At 43.0% G+C, this 22,144-nt stretch overlaps 1 protein-coding gene across 2 annotated transcripts in view; it reads right to left on the bottom strand.

Moving 5' to 3' along the window:
- Window positions 1–22,144, bottom strand: part of KCNK10 (potassium two pore domain channel subfamily K member 10) — a 71,979-nt gene that overhangs the window by 9,772 nt on the left and 40,063 nt on the right. For both annotated transcript variants that reach the window (XM_053377643.1, XM_053377634.1), the window contains 3 exons: window positions 17,504–17,621; window positions 8,770–8,930; window positions 439–625 (listed from right to left, as the gene is read on the bottom strand). In XM_053377643.1, coding sequence (XP_053233618.1) covers window positions 439–625; window positions 8,770–8,930; window positions 17,504–17,621 — 466 coding nt within the window. The remainder of the gene's footprint in view (window positions 1–438; window positions 626–8,769; window positions 8,931–17,503; window positions 17,622–22,144) is intronic.

The raw sequence follows: 22,144 nt of genomic DNA, 5'->3' as shown, positions 1-22,144 counted from the left end.
ATAATTCAAAAGCATCAATTCTTCAGCGATCGGCCTTCTTTATGGTCCAGCTCTCACTTCCATACATCACTACTGGGAAAACCATAGCTTTTACTATACGGACCTTTGCTGGCAAGGTGATGTCTCTGCTAGGAATTGCCACATTTCAAAAAGTGAAAATCCAGACACAAAAGTTATTGAACCTTTTTTGCTCAGCCTTGGGATCTGCCCACTAGCCCATCCATGACCATATCACTTCCCTCTGGCCCTTGACTCTTGTTTGCCTGATCCAGTGTCTGACCTCCAACCTGATTACCCTCAACTGGATTGCATTACAGTCAAATTTAAGGGGAAGGAATCAAAACAAATTCTGCAAAGTACTGTCTATTTCCAAACACCAGTAGCAGAATAGAACTTCTTCCCCCAGAATGTACCACCAGGCCAAATTACATGCCTCACCTGCCACAAAATCACCAAAGCCAACTGTGGTCAGAGTGACAACCACAAAGTAAAAGGAGTCCAGAACTGACCAGTCTTCAATATATTTGAAACTGACTGCAGGAATAGTGACGAAGACGATGCAACCGGCCAGGATGAAGAGGATGGTTGAAATCACCCGGATCTTGGTCTGACTCACTTGTTTCTTCTGTGAAAGAAAATGAAATGGAATCAAAACTTTATTTGCGATTGTTAATGCACTGCTTCCTGAAACTGAAAGAAAATGAATCATTTGCCTGGGAGCACTTCAAAGCAGTCTACAGAAAGATAAGGCAATAAAAATCAAGTACTAGTAAATTTTATGCCATTGCAATTTAATGCCGAATGTACAAATGCAACACAGGCCTGTGGCCCAGATACTCCTAACTGGTCCTGCTAACGGAAGCCCATGCAAGGAATTCCACTAGTGCTATGTCAGTCTGCATTTCTTAGTGCATAAAGTATTGGCTGATGTGTAGAGATCTTTCGTATTCTGATTAATGCAAGAGGATTCTAGAAGCTATTAGAAGGTTCTCTGAGTGAGAGAAGCAGGCAGAAGCTTCATGATTGTTTGGGTTATACCTTCTGGGAAGCTGGTTTGAACTAGTTCTCTTATCTCTTCCAATTAAGGTCATGCTGACTATAAATATAGGCCAGAAGGAGCCTGGGCCTTACTTTCTCTTTACATATCTTCCTTCTGGTATGGTGTTCTATACATAGTATGCTTAGTGTTAAGTCTTAGTCTCATTACAAGTTTTTGTAAGTGCCGCAACTGGATTTTTATGGACTGTGCCAATCATGAATGTATTTGGATTTGTGACCATTAAGCTCATTTGCCTTCAGCACAAGTAAAGCTCTGCTGGATGAAATACAATTGCCTCTGGTCTACTTTTGGGAACTCTGCTACATGTTGAAGGTTTCCCTCCACACGTATGCCATGGTGAGGTATAAAAGAGTGGGAAGAAAGATTACAGTATAGCTACAGTATAGCTACCTTAATGGGAGAGATTTAACACATATTGTCTATTTTCTCATTGAAATCAAGGAGATACCAAAGTGCCTCACATTGGCTGGCTCATGGCCTAGTTCCCACTGAGGTGATGAAATAGTGCCTTGGCTGTACCACTTGTCTCCAGGGTGATGGATCGTGAGATGGAATTAAGAGAAATATTCTACACATAGACAACTAGAATGTGAGGTAGAGTTCCAGGCAAGAGCAGGAAGAACATTCAATTATATGAACCCATTTGGCAGTGATTTACCACATATTTTGAAGGCACATGAGGCCACCACTTTGCTGAATCTAAGCAGGTCTGGGTCCAGTCAGTGTCTGGATAGTAACTCCAAGAACTGCCTTGAGTTCCACAGAAGAAAGGTAGGTTACAAATGAAATTCAAAACAAAAACATACCACCTCAGTGAGAATTAGGCCTGTTCCTCTCATGCTTCCCAACTGGTTTTTTTTTTCAAACCAGGAATGTGCTTTTATGCAGAGCTGTGATCTCATTTCAGATTAGATCACCTAGAAAGGAAATAGGGTTTCAGAAAACTCTCTCTACCTCATTCCCTGTGGAAATGCCAGCTGCAAAACTGGCAGTTACCAATCCCACCTGCCAACGAGCATCTCCATTGCTCTGGACTGAAGAAGCTGAAACTGCATTTCCTCCGCTCTGAAAAGGTCACCTGAATGTGAAATGTTGCAGTCAATCGCCAGGTAGCAGCTTGGAAGGGGGCGGAATAATAATCCCACAGGTCTCAGCAACACCATTTTGCTTCTAAGACAGCAAGTTATTATTCCCTCCTGTAATTTTTCTGGTTATATGTCTGCTCTGTGTCTATCTTTGAAGAAATCAAATGAACAAGGGAAACATAACCCAATAAAAAAACAGCTCATCAAATCCACGACGTGCGATATATCTGTATCTATAGTTCTCTTCAGGCTTTCCTTTAAAATATTAATTAACACATAGGGGAGACAATGGGGGCAAATGCAATAATTCCACAAACCCCTCTGTCACAAAAGGAGACTGCAGTGGGCAGCTTTTTGTACCCACTGCGGTTCCCTATAGGGTTGTGCCTTGAATTCAGACAAATCCCAAATCAAAGATCTTTGGACAGACCTGGAGCTCTTCCAAGCCAAAGCAGGATACCTCCAAAGCCCCACCGAGTGTTGCTGTTTTTGAAACCTTGGTAGTTGGAAACCCAGGCTGATCTATTGCAAATCATATGGAAATCTGCCAGTAGATCCCAATCTACCTTCTGCCTACCCTTCTTCCAAACTCCCCTCCGAAGCAGACCCTCATTTTGGAGGTAGTCACTGTCTGTGCAGTGCACCTAACCTGCTAAAAACATGAATAACAAAGCATGCAAGAGGGAGCCTTAGTTTGACAGGGATCTTACGGCTGACAGGTATAGAAGTGCTTGTGATTTATTTTACCCCCTGCTGTGTCCAACTCTGGTTTCTGCTCACCCAAAGAAACACATAATGCAGTATAAGCACTAAAATATGAAGCAACTGCAATCCCATAAAATCGACCATGCTTCCAAAAGACTGCAGTTGCTAAATCCAAATATGTATTATTGATGGTTTGCCTTCTTTACAAAAGCAACCTCTCAGCCCCCTTTTGTTTTTCTCCTAGAGATGCCAACACCGTATGGGGTGCACAAATCTTCTGAGGTAATGGACTGCAGCTTTTCATTTTAGTTGCTGGCACGAACAACATCAGGTGAGTCATAGGCTCAATGAAACAACCACACCATTCTCAATTATTGCACACACACATGCATGCTAATAGTGGGCAGTCTCCTGTAGTTCAATGTTTAGAGAAGGGTCTAACTGAAAAGAACTATGTTTAACTATCTGTCTTGTGTTTCTACCTTTTTATTTACCTCAGGGGCTTAGCTACCTTCGTAAAAAACAAAGCACTTTACATTTTTAAGGGAATTTCCTTATTCCGAATAGGATTCCTCACAAGAAAAGGGAAAAGTTGACAGCTATGTTTACATGTGTGACACAGTGACACCTGATAGCACTGTGGAGTCCCGTCTTTCACCACTGTGATTTCCCTTTTATGATTCTGTTAAATGTGTTGATCCAGCCCAGGTGAAAATCATTCAGCACCCAACATGAATTCATTTTAATCTCCAGGTGGCCACTTCATTCAAGGGGAAAGCAAATGATGGGAAGGGGCTGAAAGCTAACAGGGAAATGTGTGCATTGATCTTGATTAGAAATAACCATGCTGGAAAAATGAATGAAGTCTTTATTCATTTCACCTTTACTAATGTTAGGCATTTTTAAAGTGCTGGTTTTTCAGCATTCTTTTGTTTCTACTCAACATGGTGATTTTGTGCAAAATGCAGGCAATGGAAAGGGGGATAATGATCATTGGCCCAGTTAGGCTGTGATTTAGCTAGCATATAGCTCTGGTGTTTGGAAAATGTGAATAAATCTTTACCCTTGATCTGAGAGGTAGCCTCAATATCAAACTGCCCTTTTCACACAGAGCGGCCCAGATAACGCAAGCAGTGCAGTAAACTCTTAATCGCACATTCAATACTTGCTTGTTTCCCAGCTCCATGTGATGGGAATAATTGGTTTGGACTCATAAAACCATTGCAGTGAGATTTAAAGTGGAGTGTTTAAACACCACATTTAGTGGGGAGCCATGCAGCTAAATCCCCATATCACACTGACTTTAAAAGCAAAGCAAAACCCATGTGTCTTTGAAACAGCACCACCCTACCTTTCTAAAGCAACAAGAGCAGATTCTTAAGAGTTGAAGTCACAACAGTTTGCAACATCTCCATAGCTAATATTCCAGAGGAGCCTGCACAGTATAATGCAGTTCACACTGCTAAAAAATATCAGGTAAGGAAATCATCAGGAAAGCAGAATGGAATGTTGTCTGAATGCAGCCGAAATGATGTGGTGGTCTCACCACTCATACAGTATAAACATGAAATTGCTATGCACAAGTGGTACTAATCATGATAGCATATGAAGTTGTATTTTACTAGTAATTGTGTCTAGTGAGCTGCACTTTTGGAGCATCTTCCAAAGCTTACATATTCAATCGTCAGCTCCCCACAGGAACAGAACAAGACACAGGAATTCCTGACTCCACCCACTGCAATCTAATGTCTAAAATAAATAAGAACTCTATCAACATACAGTGTTCAGTGTTAAGTTGTGGGTGAACATATCAGACGACACAGCGATTCTTCAAACAGCTCTTGTTTATTCACAGGCCAGAACTGAACTGAACTGAAGGGTTCAGCCAGCCTGCTTATATAGAGCTCCACTATAAAGCAACAGTAACCATTTTCTATAACTATCCAATCACTGAACGTCACTTTCAATCCTTTATTTGCATATGTGGACCTGAACTATCTACAGTATCCCCCTGCTGGCCCAGGGTGAGAACTTCAGTACATAACATTCAGCTTCTTACACTGTCATATGCCTGAGCCTTTTGCCCAGGCATGGAGCCCTTTTACACTTCAGCCATGAAGCAGCTCATTAACCATAGTTTCCTCTTTCATCAAAAACACGAAGCTATAGTAGTAGTAGTAGTAGTAGTAGTAGTAGTAGTAGTAGTAATTTATTTATACCCCACCAATCTGGCTGGGTTTCCCCAGCCACTCTGGGCTGCTCCCAACAGAATATTAAAAGCACAATAAAAGATCAAACATTTAAAACTTCCCTAAACAGGGCTGCCTTCAGATATCTTCTAAAAGTCATATAGTTCATTATTTCCTTGACATCTGCTGGGAGGGCGTTCCACAGGATGGGCGCCACTACCGAGAAGGCCCTCTGCTTGGTTCCCTGTAACCTCACTTCTCGCAGGGAGGGAACCGCCAGAAGGCCCTCAGAGCTATGGTCACCAGCCATGGAAAAAGCCAGGATAGTAATCCACAGTTTGAAATTGGTTCAGTGATCTGTTTTGTTCTGAAGCTGGCAACCATAGTTTTCCTGGTTTTAACGAAAGAGGAAACCATGGTTAATTATATAGTTTCACTGTAGTTCAAACAAAGGGGTTCTGTGTATGGGCAAACAGTTCATGGATATCACAGCTTAAGAAGCGCAATTCATTCCTGTTTGGATGAAACAGGAAACCATGGTTAAGTAGGTAGCTCACAGGAAAGGAATCAAGGGTGTCCATGTTTGTTTGTACAAAAGGTTTGTGCACATTTTTTGTAACTTTAAGTTTCTAAATTATTTTAATGTTTTATTTTTTATTATTGTAACCTGCTCTGGGAACTTAGGGTAAACAGCAGAATATAATAATAATAATAATAATAATAATAATAATAATAATATCAGCTTAAACTGAAATTTGATAACCAGAACTACCTCTCTGCCTCCAACTTGTTTCTATCCTTTGAAATCTGAATTGATCATTTTGGTAAACTAAGGAAGTTAAGAGGGAATTAACACATTCATACAGGGCAGTCAAATTAAAGCACTGTTTTGAGGGCTATTTATACCCACAGCATAATACTGTTGAAATTAGATTCAGTTTGATTTTAACCTGAAGCCATGGTTTATATCCCGCCCCCCCGCCCCCACAAAGGCCCTGAGGCTTAAAGCTGTTTTTGATTCAGTTGAGTTTCTAATAAGAATGCAAAGCCCAGTTTGGCCAGAATTCTCATCTGAAAATACAAACACCTCCCTTTGATTTTCCATTCCATATTAACATTCCCATAAATCAGGCATGGCCAAACTTGGGCCTCCAGCTGTTTTGGGACTACAGTTCACATCATCCCTGATCACTGATCCTGTTAGCTAGGGATGATGGGAGTTGTAGTCCCAAAACAGCTGGAGGGCCAAGTTTGGCCATGCCTGCCATAAACGGTACAAGAGAGACTCAAGCATAATTTAAACTTCATATATCAAAATGTTCACAGCATGAGAGCAGAATACCTCTGGACATCACCTTGAAGAGGTTAACTTATTATCTCAGCAGTTCTGAAGCCTGTGTGCAATTAGAACATTCGATGGTGTTTGCAAAATGTGGTGTAACCAAATTTAGCCCTTTCAAATTCATTTCAGCTAAAGCTGAACTATAGTTTTATTCCTGTGGGAGAAATTACCCTTCTCCTTTTCCCAGTTATGCTCCAGGAGAACTGCTAAAAGTACTGCTGCTGCAGCGAGCAACCGAATTGCTCACAGAAGAAATTGGTTGGGAAGAGTTCCAAGTTGTGGAGCACATCCCATCGGCACAGAAAGAACAACCCTTCTGACACGCACACATCATCAGCCAGCAGAGTTAGAGCAAGGTTTGTGTCCAAGTCAGTTCCACTGCATAGTGATGGAACAAGTTAGAGGACACGCAAGCAGGAATGCAGTTTTATGTTGTTTGAGTGTGAGAGAGAGACTTTGTGCAGGCCACTAGAATGAATGGAAGGTTGCCTGAATGTTAATGGCCCAGATATAGAAAGAGGACAAAGTCCTTACCAGAGAAGAATGGCAGATTAAGTTGATGGACTATGCCAAAATGGCAAAAATGACCAGAAGAATCAGGAAGACCAAAATTTTAATAAGGAATGGGGGAAATGCATTCCTGTAATTTATCTTTAAAAACCATTGTAAACAGCTGAAATCATCAGTAGGATTGGAATAACACTTGTAGTTTCATATTGAATTTTGGATATAATGGAGATGATAAAGATTTGGATTATTATAAAAGGTGTGGGAGGAAATTGTTAACAAAAGGAAGCACAAAGGGGAGGAGGGAAGTTCAGGAGATTCTTTGGAATCTTGTTTTTATGTTGGTTGTTGGATAATTGATTGTAAAAATTTAAACAGAAAAACTAAATATTTTTTTATTTAAAAAATAGAAAGGAAGAAAGGAAGAAAAAATCCTTTAGTACACTGATTTCCCTTAGGGTCAAACAGGAAACATCAAAAGGAGAAGACTATAAGCTACAGCTAGCACAAAAGCAATTTCTACATACTTAGAGCTTTACAGAAACACGGTTGATTTAGTTGGAGCTCAGTAGGGGAGATTCTTCAAGTCCCAGTCAAGATTAACTTCAGAGAAACTAGAGTTTTGCTCTTTTCATGGGTTCTCTAGCTTAAGACAGGGGATGCTGCAGTTCATCCCAGTACCTGATCTGGAGAGTCACTTCCTCCCAGCCGCCCCAACCCGCAGGCAAATTCCTTCTGCAGACTTAGAAAAATATCCTAATAGAGGATATGATTAATATTAATTTGCATATGGTTCTGGAGACAGTCCCATGGGATCTGAGAGCTGTGCCAAAAGAAGGAAAGAGGAAGTGTATTCATCCGCAGATCTCAAAGTATTGTAGGTTTTAAAAGCATTTATAAATTATCTATAGTGATAGCCTGGCAGACTGAAAAGCAGACTGCCTTGGAGTCCAGCAGAGATAAGTGGAAGGGGGTAGATCCTGGGAAAATATGGCACTGATACCCTGTTATCACAGATACTCTTTCAACCCGAAAAGTCCAACTTGGGTTGCATAAGAAAAATAACTCATGCCTTTGTAGCTTGGTGAGCCTCTGGGGTGGGACAGTCACACAACCCATGATTAAACAAGAGTGCAAGTTTGCACGTACACATCAAGCCATAGTTAAAACAAACCAAGGTTTATAAGCCAAAAGCAAACCATGTCTTCAGAGCTTGGTTTCTTGGTAGCATACAAGTCACTTGTATTTGAAGTATCAAACAAGCCACAGTTCAATACACTGTATTTGAAAAAACCATGGCTTAGCATTACGTGCAAACCAGGTCAATGCAAGGGTAGCTCATTATATATGTTATGTAAGTCACTCTTTAAAGCATGTACTTGTTTACTTTCATGAGGTTTTTTTTTTCGTGCAAGTTGGGCTTCTTCTTTTTTTAACAACCAAGCAGTATATCAGATTTGTTAAATAAATAAAATAAAATTGATATAACACCATTATTGGATCTTTCTACAGGTTTTATACCCAGGGGTCTATTTTATAGAAGTTTTATATCCAGGGATTTTTCAATATAAGTTTTCTAACCAGATATTTTCACAGGACCACCAGTTCTGATATGACCGCTTTATCTATTTTCTTTTCTAGTCTACAAGCACTCCAAATTTATTCATCTCCTGATATATATCTCAGTGATTATGAAGATGAATGAATTTGGAGAGGTATAAAATACCCATTTCCCCGAAATTTCAAGGCATATTTATGACGCAAGAAGTATTTTTAATACCTAATTTTCACTGTGTCTTACCACCCAAAATCTTCTAGCCATGTGTATGACCTCTCATTAGGGTTCAAGACTAAAAAGAGACAAAACAATTTCAATCTTACTCGAAAAACCTTTTCCACTCGTGCGATGCTCTTTCCAAAGATGGTCCCAAGCTGGTCACCAATGCCGGCGAGCAGAAAGCCAAAGAGTGGAATCCCAAAGATGGCATACAAAATACAGAAAATTTTTCCACCTTCTGTGCTTGGGGCAATGTTTCCATACCCTGTTGAGAGAGAGAGAGAAAATCACCATCATCTCTCAGATTAGTATCTGAAGAGTCATTGAGGAAATGAAAAAGGGAGAGATGCTAAATAACAATGAAGGTATACAAAGAAAGAGGAATTTCCCATTTCCATTGCCCCACATCTCCTCATGAGGTTATATCCAGTTACACTGCACATGTGGAATGAGTTCCTCAAATGCAACAGAACCTCCCCTCCCTCTCTTCCAACCATGCACCCCCAAATCTGCTCTAGGAATTCCTCCAAGCCTCTGGAGCACATTTGAGGGTGGTGCAAGAGCTGCAAAGGTGGAAGAACTTGTGTTCAAATGTCTGCACAAGCAATGATTTACTTGGAGTTTTTGGTATCTCACTTGCTTTGTGTTGCCAGAAAGAGAATAAAAATGGGGTATGGAGAACATTGCATACACCTTGCCTTAATTTATACACCCCGTGGGGCTGAACTTCCAGCATTATGTACATCTGCACAAGTGTTCAACTTGATGTGAATCCCATAAACAAAACATACTTGTTAGCACTCTATTTCTTTTGTTGCCATTGTTAACTTTATTGATAAGCTTTTTCGAACCTATTCAACGTGTACCACATATCAAAATACTGAACAAAAACAAAAGGAGTGGTGGTTGAGTCCTCACTGACAAAGTAAAACTGAGATACGGATAAGAGTTCTTGGCAGACAGATACTGGCATCTGATGTTGATGATCATGTGGAGATGGTTCCAGCGTATTTTAAAGATGTCTGGGTGGTATTCAACAAAGTTTTACTCGCAGCAGAAATTGAAATTAATGGATCTAGCTTAGTCATGTTAATTAATTACAATGGATTCTACTTCAATAAATGCAACCTTATGTTAGCAACTCCTCAAAAGGAATAATGTCACTGGAACATCACAAGAAGAGCCTGATGGATCACATCAATGGCCCATCGAATCCAGCATCCTGTTCTGACAGTAGCTAACCAGGGACTCAGTTATACAGCTGCAAATGAAATGTTTTAGGCAGGCATAGGCAAACTCAGTCCTCCAGATGTTTTGAGACTACAATTCCCATCATCCCTGACCACTGGTCCTGTTAGCTAGGGATGATGGGAGTTGTAGTCCCAAAACATCTAGAGGGCTGAGTTTGCCTATGCCTGGTTTTAGGTGTGTCTTAAGTGCAATATACAATGTGACACTAGATGGCAATGGTGAGCATTATGGAAAATTTGATGTACCGGTATTTTAAAAAATGCTTTTCAGAACGGTTTTTATATGTGTGTAGATTCCACCCAAGTGCTTGTGGAAGACCCACAAACAGGATTCGAGCAAAAGAGCACTCTCCCCTTGTGTGGTTTCCAGCATCTGAAATTCAGATGTATTACTGCCTCCAACTATGGAGTCAGGACATAGCCATCCTGCTAAGTAGCAGGATGACACAATGCTGTCTTGCCATAAAATAAAAGTGAAGTGATACCCGATTACTGATTATCTGACTGCCTTTTCACACATTGCACACAAAAAACCCACTAGTCACCAAGTGTACTCAACAGGGAGCCACAGCTAGTCCAAATTCTCTTATTGCCTGTCTACAATACACATTTTCAAACACAAATTTATCAGGTTCAAACTTCCTATTTTTAGTTGTACTCTTTTTAATAATAATAATATAATAAAACCAACCCAGAAATAATTTTGCAGCCATTACTAATTGAACCTTTAACCATTCCCTGGGTAAGAAGAAATTGTAGCAAATTCTTTTTAAATAAGAGTAATGGAAATGAATACAAAGGGCTCCCAACTGATTTCTGCACAGAGATAGAAGTGGACCGTTGACGCACATAAAAGGAACCTTACCGTTGTTCCTTTCTCTTCCTCACTGAACTGCACATCCGCTGAAGCCCTTTTAGCAGCTATTAGCACTTTGCTCAAAGTGCATTATCCTCACCTGAATGACACTGAAGTGTGTGGTAGTGCAGCATTTTGTGATTGTTTGAACTGTCAACATGCTGAAACATCCCTTTACTTAACCCACATGTAAAGAAATCTCTGGTTAAATGAATGGGAGAAGCAACATGGTTCATTCACAGGCCTAGGACATACTGCAGGTATTGGGTATGTTGACCCTGACTTGCAAACCTCTCTGATCTCATCTGAGGTTACATTGGGTTTGTGCCCACCAAAAGGAGCTGCACAATACCCAAAAGCAAGAGTCCTGTTCCAAACATGAGGTGCTTATTCACAGGTACTTATTTAGTAGATTTAATCCAGCCCTTTTCCCCGAAGGCAACCAGGAAAGCAAACAACAATTTTTTTAAAGCAATCAAACATATTCACAGAGGGGGAAAATCAAGGTGGCCAGGAATTAGGAACAGAGGAATCTACCTTCTATTGAGTTAGAAGGTAAAAGAAGGTAAAGGAACCCTGGACGGTTAAGTCCAGTCAAAGGTGACTATGGGGTTGCGGCGTTCATCTCACTTTCAGGTCAAGGAAGTCCACGGACATTTTTCCACGTCATGTGGCCAGCATGACTAAGCCACTTCTGCTGCAACAGGACACCATGACGGAAGCCAGAGTGCATGGAAATGCCGTTTACCTTCCTCCTGCAGTGGTACCTATTTATCTACTTGCACTGGCGTGCTTTCAGACTGCTAGGTTGGCAGGAGCTGGGAAAGAGCACCGGGAGCTCACCCCATCGTGTGGATTAAAACCACTGACCTTCTGATCAGCAAGCCCAAGAGGCTCAGTGGTTTAGACCACAGGACCACCTGCGTCCCTATTACTTTTACATATTGAGCTAGACCACTGGTCCACCTAGCTCAGTGCCATCTACACTGACTGGCAATGGCTCTCTTGGGCTTCATAGAGGATACAATCCCAGCTAGAAGCAGCTTGCCAGCTGGAGCTGAGCCAATGTGGTAGCTTCCTGGTAGGTAGCGCAAATGCACCAGTGGGGTGCAATCCAGCAAAGTGCAGTCCAGCTTTCCTGCAGATGTAGATGCACCGTGCCAACCTCCTGACTTCCCTACCCTCTCCCTTCCTGTAAGCAACAGCTACCTGTGCCAGGAAACCAGCACAGCAGTTCCTTCCTACCAGACAACCCACTTCCTTTCTCAGCGCTATGTAAAGATGCCTGGGATTGAACATGGGACTTACTGCATGCTCTACCACTGAACTGTGGTCCTTCCCCAATTGCTGGCTGAAATGACTCCAGCCTCTCAATTGAATTACAGTCCTCATTCACTGGCACTGGCGGATTCACTGGGGTACTTGGAAATCTGCCTGATTGGGGTGAGAGCCAGTGTGGTGTAGTGGGTAAGAGCGGTAGTCTCGTAATCTGGGGAACCGAGTTCGCATCTCCGCTCCTCCACATGCAGCTGCTGGGTGACCTTGGGCCAGTCATACTTCTTTGAAGTCTCTCAGCCCCACTCACCTCACAGAGTGTTTGTTGTGGGGGAGGAAGGGAAAGGAGAATGTTAGCCGCTTTGAGACTCCTGAAGGGGAGTGAAAGGCGGGATATCAAATCCAAAGTCTTCTCTTCTTCTTCTTCTGAGTGGGGGAGCTCAGTTCTGAGAAACAGCGTCCTTTTCTGCTAGTTCAAGCACAGCCACCCCGACTGAGGAAACATGTAAGGATAGCATCTATGTGCCAATGAATGGGGGATCCATTTCAGGCAAGAGCCTGGAGCCCTCCCAGCCAGCAGATCTAATTTGAGATGTGAACTGCAATGTCTATTCAGACACCACACAAAACACACAGGACAAACATTTCCTCAACCAAGCCAAAATACATTTCTGATTGATAATGCCCACCACGAACTGGTGCAATCAGAGGGAGCTATTGCCAGGATCTAGCCACAGGAGCAAGGTTGTGTGAACCCATCTATACATTGTGCTCATCTCTGTTAAGACGTACTTTGGGATAGCATGCCACTGCCTGGTCCACCATTTAAATAGGATTCACAGCAGCTCAGGAGTTAATTGCCCTGAAAACCTACAGACCCCGCCATTTCCACCATTTCTTCATGGAACTGAGTTCCTAATGAAACCTATCATTTGATTAATCTGCAACGCGTTTTTGTCAGCACGGCAGGATACAAGACTTTTGCTAAAGGAAAGCCAAAGGAAAGCCATGCTTTGTCATGCTACTGCATACAGCCTTTGCAAATTGACTCCTGATGGGAGTGTGACTCAACAAGGTAATCACATTTTCAGGCTGGAGTTCTGAATTACGTCCGGTCTTTATCTCATATTATACCTAGTGAAATGTCCAGTTCTTACACACACCCCTCTCCCCACATTTCCCAGTTTATGTGAATCTTCAAGAGATTATCTGACATTCTTACACACACACACACACCCTTTCTAAAGCACTTATTTTCATGCATTGTCCAAGGACTTTGACTTTCAAGATATGTCCCCTAACTTTTAGATTAAAGCAACACCAGTCCTGCCACGATAGAAACAACTGCAGGTTTTAAACTTGCCTATTGTCTCACAGATAACTCATGGAGTTTTTTCTTGAATGAAGTACACCCTTGTGCAAATTAACTGAAACAAACAATGAATGTAGTAGTACAAAATTCACATATACATGTACAATCTCACATATACATACATTGGTAACGGATATGACCTCCGCTATCTTTAAGCAGCATTTGAACACGGTTTGGCATGGAGTCTACTAGTTTCGAGCAGTCACTGTTGTTTTTTGGATCCCTGTACCACACTTGAATCAGCGCCTGAATGAGCTTTTCCATAGTCGTACAGTCTACAGCACAGAGGCGACTTTGGCGTGTAGCCCACAAATTCTCAATGCAATTTACGTCCGGGGAATTCCCTGGCCAATCAAGTACCTGTATTTGCTGCTCTGTCATGAATTTCTTCACCACTTTCGATGTGTGACGGGGCTAGGTCTTGCTGCAATATCCCAGTACCGTCAGGATACCTCTTTTCCAGCTCTGGAATAACTCTCTTTCGTAGAACTTCAATATATTGTGGTGAGCACATCATTCCTTCTATTGGCTGCAGGCTTCCGACACCATAATGATCAACTGACTATTTGTGTTTGTTTTGAGTACAGGATTACGTGTAAGACACAAAAAATGCTTTGTTTCAAATAATTTGCACAAGGGTGTATTTAATTTCCAAACTCTTGTTTACAACGAAGGCCAAGGAAAATGTGATGCGATTTACATAATCAATACTACACAAATGGTGGGCAAGTTTTAAGTAAACTGAAGGTATGGGCATTCTGATCTGCATCAGGAACCTGGAATGTGGGGAGGGGACTTTAATCATTTGCCATTTGCATCCCACTGCAGTCCTCGGACTCACCTACATTCGTAAAGATAAAGCGCTTTATATGCGTTATAATACTGTGACACCAGATGGCGCTGTGGAGTCCCGTTTTCCGCCAATGGGATTTCCCTGTATGAAGTTTACAACGCATTTAACTGAATCACTTTTTTGATGTGTCTAGATCCAGCCCTCATCAGGATCACCACACACACACACACACTGTCTGCAGTGAATTGGAACTATTTCCCAATGCAAATAGCTTCCAATATTTGCAATTTACTTTTTAAAAGCCCAGGGCCTTCTCCAATGCTTTCATTAACAGAGGTACATTTAACAACAACAAAAAGGGGCTTTCGTAGCAGTGGTTCCCCAGGTATGGAATGCCCTGCCTATAAAGAGGTTCACCTGGTGACTACACTGCAATTCAGACAAATTTATTCACCCAGACATTTTAATTTTTTAATAAGGATTTGGAACAACATTGACTTGATTGTCAGTGCTATGCAAGGGGCTTCGCAAGGCCTCTCTTTCAGAGTGCTTTTGCCAAGGGCTTCCTGAGCTCTGAAAATCAGTTGACTGTTGGGTTTTGCAAAGCACCATATCACATAGCACTTTGCAAGGGGCTTCACAAGACTTGGCACTCAGCTGACCATTGGGGCTTGCAAAATCCTGTACACACAGCACTTTACATCAGGCTTTACTGGTGCTGCCGATCAGCTGACTGGCTGTGCCTTTTGGTTGTGTCAGATCTCTTCATCTGCCCCACATGTGACATCATATACAATGATGGCTTGTTGGGTTAAATGAGGAGGCCTGGGAGGCCTATTTAGATTTGCAGGTTGGAGGTTTCCCATATATATATATATATATATATATATATATATATATATATATATATTCTAGTTACCCATAGCTGCAGACAATCTAATCCAACAGACGTTCATTGATATCAATGTACTGCCACTTAGGCAGACTTCATTGCTTCATTATCTGTTGTGCTGGGCTTCCTCAACTCACCCCTTTTCATTGAAACAAGAGGCAGAAATGAAAAGTATAGTTACAGCACCATAGTTCAGACCATTTTACTGCCTACTCCATTAAAATCCATTTCATTTCAGCGGTTTGCAGCCTGGCAATAAAAATGCACTTTCACATTGGAAACATGCAGCCATGTACAGAGATCAGACCAAGAATGAATTATTCAGACCCAGAAACAAGCAAAACAAAGGATAAGCTTTTTAGATTAGATCTGTCATGCACCCTGCAAAAGCCTGTATGATTCCTCTGTCCCTCCATCACTCTCTCCTCTCACACACACACTTCTTAAATGGATTAGTGCCAGCATTTCCCTTCAACACTACATCTGAAAGGATACTACATCATGGTGTAGTAGTAGCAGAGAGGCACTGTGGAGCAAAATTAGCCAATGATTGCTTTGTTCAGAAGTGTTCAGTCCAGGAAGCACAGCCCTAACTCTTAACAGGTGCTGCCCTCAGTGATGTCAGTAACCATCACAACAACATCAGATTCCCTAGATTCTCTCTGATTGGATTGAACTGGATCACCCATGTGAGTAAAACAGGAAAGAGAAAGCAGCCCTAACAAGCGGTGGAGGGGAGGACTCTGGCAGAATATCAGCAGCTAGGAGAAATAATATGACTAGAACAGGGCCTGATCCATCAGGGCTCCTCTTATGGCCTTATCAGAGTAGAAACCTGATCATGTAGCGTCCCAGCTCCTCAGAAGTCTGTATGCATAGAGATCTACTTGCATAGGATTCACCTTGTTGGGAATATTGCATGACTATACACAGCAAGATCAGCCATGCAGCTCTTTGCCCAATTAATAGGTGGACCTTATCCTCACTTATAATGCTGCAGTATATTTGCATATTGATCCAGAAGCTAAGCTTCCTATGAACTTGACCTCCTATCATTTCATTATTAATTTTAATTGAGATACTTATATTTTTATTTTACCCCCATTAAAGACCATCTCATAACCCAGAGCCAAAACAGAGAGCACCATCTGCGTTAACATCAGTAGCACAATTGTAAGATGACAAGAGTTTGGATTATGATCTATGCTATTATTTTCTGTTTGTTCTCTCTCACGCTTGTGTTGATGTCATTGTTAAGTTCAGAATGCAGGTTGAAGTTTCAGCCCCTGGAGAAATGCACTCTGCTCATCCTTCCAAGAGCCAAGAACCTGCATTTGGCACTCTGGTTTTCAATCTCTGCAGCTACCTACAATTCAATAAACATATACCTACAGATGTGTGAATTGTTAACTCAAACCTTGGCTTAGCTGTCATCCCATGCTGACCTAGGAAGCCCAGGAGAGGAGAAAAGCAGGTGCAAGCTCCTTGCCAGGAAGAAGAAGAAGAAGAAGAAGAAGAAGAAGAAGAAGAAGAGGAGGAGGAGGAGGAGGAGGAGGAGGAGGAGGAGGAGGAGGAGGAGGAGTTTGGATTTGATACCCCACTTTATCACTACCCTAAGGAGTCTCAAAGTGCCTAAAAATCTCCTTTCCCTTCCTCCCCCACAACAAACACTCTATGAGGTGAGTGAGGCAGAGAGACTTCAGAGAAGTATGACTAGCTCAAGGTCACCCAGCAGCTGCATGTGGAGGAGCGGAGACGCGAACCCAGTTCACCAGATTATGAGTCTACAGCTCTTAACCACTACACCACACTGGCTCTCAAAGAGCTGGTACATTCTCTTGGATGTGCAAACCAAGACATGGTTAGGGAGATTCCAATAATAAGACCGGAGGGGGGAAGAGCAGCTCTTTAGGACCCCAAGGGGTTCCTATTGCCATGTGTCCAAACAACTCCCTTATCAATCACAGCTTTGCCTTCACTCATTAGCTAAAATACTGACAGCCAAGAGAAGCCAGCAAGCTCACGTCACATAAATTGCTTAGAAAGCTACCTCCACATATTGCTTCATAACTTTCTTTCTAGGAGGACCAGACTGCTGCTTTAAAAAAAGAAAGAAACCTAAGTATCTGGGGTGCCTGCCTAGGGGGCACCAATGAAGACCTTTGTGTGTGTCATGGTGCCCAGGGGCACTGGATTGTTGATGTGTGTGTGTGTGTGTGTGTGTGTGTGTGGTCTGTGAGCAGAATCAAGACAGAAAGATAGCTTGTGGTGGGGCTGTGCTGCCTGCCCCTATTTTCCATGCAGAAACTGATCGGGATTGTTTGCCTACATGAACAACCCTACAAAACCCCCACTCTTTTCCATCTCTGCCTCCAGCTTAAATACTATATAAATGCATACCTATAGTTGTAATGACGGTTCCAGCAAAGAAAAAGGCACTTCCGAGGTCCCAGTGACTGCTGCTGTTAACGGGATCTCCGACAGGGTTGACTCCGGCACTGGTAGCATTAATGAGCCTCTGAAAAAAATATCAACAGTAAAATTAACCTGCAGAATACTTTATTGTGAAATACAGCACAGCTGGAACTGGACTTCAATGGAAGCTTAGGAACTAGGAAACTGCTTCAATCAGGTCAGACCTATTGTCCATTCTACCTCTGCTTTAACTGACAGTGGCTCTTCAGTAGAGGTATTGCCCATCACCCAGGACCTTCTCAATGCAGTGCATGTGTACTGCCACTGAGCTATGCCCCTCTCACCTGTTATCCAAAGCTCACTGAGGAAATGTGCAGCATGGAGATCTGAACGGACACACTCAGAAAGCACAGTAATGCCTTCATCTCATTCATATCTAATCACCACCATCACCACAAACCATTTAAATCACCACAAAACATTTGTACAGCATTCCAGGCACTTGATGCACACCATCTCAACAGCCCAGTAAAACAAGCCAGCATTACTACTGCAGATGGGGAAGAGAGGGTTGAACCAGACATGCTGAAGACCACAGGTAAAGTGCTTACCTGCCTAAGCATTCAATGTGTATCCTGCCATGTTTAAATGCATTTATCGTGTTCATCTTCCTAGTTGCATAGAGCAGTGGTAGCCAATGTGGCAACCCTCCAAATATTGTGGAATACAACTCCCATGATCCCTGACCATTGACCATGTCATGAATGCAACCTGGGATCAGAGAAGGAAAGCACAGAGACCATGGCATTGGTACCAGTTGTCGAAATCTATTAAATTCATTTATTCAAGAGCTCTCAGTCACACAAGCGGCGTAGGGATAGAGTTACCAAAGGCAGTTGCTATGTCTAACTAGATGGCCGGTCTAGTAGAACAGGTGGATGTATGAAGGGGGCTTCATCCTGCTCTTTGGGGGTGCTACTCTCATATTTTAAGTCCTGCTTATTTAAGGTAGCCATTAGCAACCATTCCTCTTTGGTAATGTTGCATAGGGCATACATCCATCTTCATTCATACGAAATAGTAATATTACATGAGCAAATTCACAAAATCTTCAGGCTTGTTTTTTAAAAAAAATATATATCTGAATTGTGATGGTGAATGAAAACCATGCTAGCTACGTCAAATGGAAGTTGTAATCCACAACATCTGGAAGGTATCATGTTGGCATTAAGATTCTCTGGCTCACAAAAGAAATGGCTATTTCCCCACAGTGAGTGCATTTGGGTGGGAGCGATTGGCAGAGGATTGTTTACATGGGAAAGCCTTTTTCACCTGTCTCTAAGGTTTCACAGCCTCTTAGGTTTGGCCCTGAGGCTGAGGGAACGATGGCTTCCTGCGAGTGGCGTGGGATGCAAATGAGGGACACCGACCTGACCCTGCTAACCCCATTATTTATTTATTAAAAGCAGAAATAAAATTAATGCCCAGGTTGCCTTGCGGCTTAAGCAACCCACGAAACCCGACAAACAATAAAGGGCAAAAAGAAAGCAACGGCAAAAGAAAGAAAGAGGCAGCATATCGTTTGTGTCTCAGGGCAAGCTTCAGGAAGATTAAGATGAGCAGCTCAGCAAAGAAATGTCTCTGCCCCGTGTTGAAAGACCATCAGGGAGAAGAGGCAGGGTGAGCCTCCGTTGGTAGGGGCTTCCAAAGCCGTGGCATAGAGACAAAGAAGGGTCTTCCCTCCATTCTAACCAAGTACAGTGGTACCTCGGGTTAAGAACTTAATTTGTTCCGGAGGTCTGTTCTTAACCTAAAACTGTTCTTAACCTAAAGCACCACTTTAGCTAATGGGGCCTCCCGCTGCTGCAGCACAATTTCTGTTCTCATCCCGAAGCAAAGTTCTTAACCGAAGGTACTATTTCTGGGTTAGCAGAGACTGTAACCTGAAGCGTCTGTAACCTGAAGCATCTGTAACCCGAGGTACCACTGTACAACTCTGGTGCTGAAACAATGTGGAGAACCAGACGGAGGGGGGAGATCTCTGGGTGCAGCATGGCTCGTGTTGGTCAAAAGTATCCAAAGCCCCAAATCATTTAATTACCTCTGGTTATTTAATTATCTTTGAATGTTTAATTACCCTAAAATCTAGATACTTAAACAGGGAAAAGGGAAGATGGGAAATGTTAACAGCATAGCTAAAATACAGAGGAAGGGGACTAGGATGTCTATCTACTAGGTTCCCAGTGGTGTCACGGAAAAATTTGTTTGCTACATAGCAGAATCTCAGAGTGCAGAGAGCATTCTGTTTATTTACCCAGAAGAGCATAAATCAGCTTAATTGACACCTCAACGTGACAGGCAGGCCACGGCACGCTGTCACCTCAACTGGTGTTACTTGTGCCAGAGGATGCGTCGCCTTCTCCATTCCAGAGGCAGCACTGTACGCGGCATGACCCAGAGTACGAGAACCACATCTGTGGTTCGCCCAGCCTAACGTGTTTGCTCGGCCAAAGGTGTGCAGTGCACCTCCAGGAACGAGTTGCCTGACAGCAGCTCACCCCAGACAAAGGCTGGTTTGGCATTCTGCTTGCGACGTGACAGCGTTTTTCACTTCATGAATTTAGGGCGGCTTTAGTTCAATCTCTAAGGACGGACTCCATCAAAGTATGGGGGGGGGGTTCTGTCTTCCTCAAATAAGAACGCAGAAGAGGGAAAGCTTTACAACTAAACGGACCAGTGTGGGCTTGTTGAACAGGGAACCTTTTTCAGCCCACAGGCTGCATTTTCTCATGCACAACCTTCCAGGGGTGGGTGGAACCAAAGACAACAGTGTGTGGAGCCATAAAAGGTAAAGGGACCCCTGACCATTAGGTCCAGTCGTGGCTGACTCTGGGGTTGCAGCGCTCATCTCGCTTTATTGGCCGAGGGAGCCGGTGTACAGCTTCCGGGTCATGTGGCCAGCATGACTAAGCCGCTTCTGGTGAACCAGAGCAGCTCACGGAAACGCCGTTTCCCTTCCCGCTGGAGCAGTACCTATTTATCTACTTGCACTTTGACGTGCTTTCGAACTGCTAAATTGGCAGAAGCTGGGACTGAGCAACGGGAGCTCACTCCGTTGCGGGGATTCGAACCGCCGACCTTCTGATCGGCAAGTCCTAGGCTCTGTGGCTTAACCCACAGTGCCACCCGCGTCCCGGGTGGAGCCATGGATGTGGCCTTTGCTTCTGCATGATAAGCTACATTCCAGGCATTAGAGGTTTCTACAACCCTACCCCCATCTTTCCATCTCCCAAGCAAGAGGCATTATCACAGTTCAAAGTCACATTCCAACCAGAGTCAATTGGGGGGTTCAGAAAGTGTGCAGGGGGGGAGCAGCCCCATTGCACATGTAGAAGTCCTTGTGCAGGGCTTCCACATATGGGGCTCCTGAGAAGAATCCTACCCTGAATACTGGGGGTGGCCTGGGGGGAGTCCCGAGGGACAGACAGAGTGGTTTGAAGGGTTTCCAGCCTGAGGCTCCCATCTGTTGTCTGATTTGATCTTTTCTACAAAAGTAATGTGTGGTTGTTCTTGTTGTTTTTAATTATTCTTCTGAAACAGACTTTGTGTGTATTACTCACTGTGCAAATGGCTCTGTGAAGAAAACATGATGTAAGAAACAAGCTCACAAAGGCATCTGAATAGCTACAACCCTAGTGGTACAAAAAAGGGGGTGCTACACCAGAAAAATCAACTGGTTTTTGTTGATAATTAAATGTTTCTTGTAAGCCACTTAGAGGTTTTATTAGAAGGAGGAGGTATACAAATCTTTTTAAACGAAAACATATTAACACATGCAGGAAGGGAGGCAAGTCTCAAATTGATACTACACCAGAAAGCTGGTTCTTGAAGAATAAAAGAGAACCCTAACACATTTCTCTTCAAAAAATTTCCACAGGACAATAGAGGCTTGAGTTCTTTATTTTTAAGGAGAACTAACTCCTATACAGTCCCACTGAGATAAACGTGACTTAGGTGATTTCATATGGATGCAGGGCTGTCTTAAGCATATGCGGCACCAGGGTGCAAAGATCCACCCGGCGCGCGCCCCCCCCCCGGCAGGTTGCCCAATCTCAGGTGCACAGGAGGGTGGTGCCGACCGGCCGCCCCAGTGTCTTGCTGGCTTGATTGCCCCCAAATTTGCAGCGCAGAGCCGCAGGCAGCAGAAGAGCCCACCATGGCGCTCTGACCAACAGGCGGGCTCTTCCCTGACTCAACTCTCAGGCCCTGGACTCTTGGCTTGGAGCCCCTGAGAGCCCAGCGCCCAGGTGCCCCGCACCCCTAGCACCTATGGGTAAGACGGCTCTGTATGGATGTTTATTGTTGAATCCGTATCATGCATGCAAGTTTTTTTGTAGTGTTCACACAACATTGTTATCATCAAAATGTCAGCTCATATCCCCACTCCAAGAAGACCACCCCTTTTCTGGTATCCCAGTGACCCATTTACAATATAAAACCCCCATTTAGAAGCACCCTTACTCCCAAGGAAGTGTGTACAGGATTGCAAGATACTTTCTTTGAACTTTCTCTAATTTTGTGTGGGAGAAATGTTAGGAGGAAACTTAAATGGAGGAAGATGACAAA

Source organism: Podarcis raffonei, chromosome 1 (genome assembly GCF_027172205.1).
Source record: "Podarcis raffonei isolate rPodRaf1 chromosome 1, rPodRaf1.pri, whole genome shotgun sequence".
In the NCBI taxonomy this organism is placed as follows: domain Eukaryota; kingdom Metazoa; phylum Chordata; class Lepidosauria; order Squamata; family Lacertidae; genus Podarcis; species Podarcis raffonei.
The sequence above is the reverse complement of the archived record's forward strand: the minus strand, read 5'-3'. Positions and strand labels throughout refer to the sequence as shown.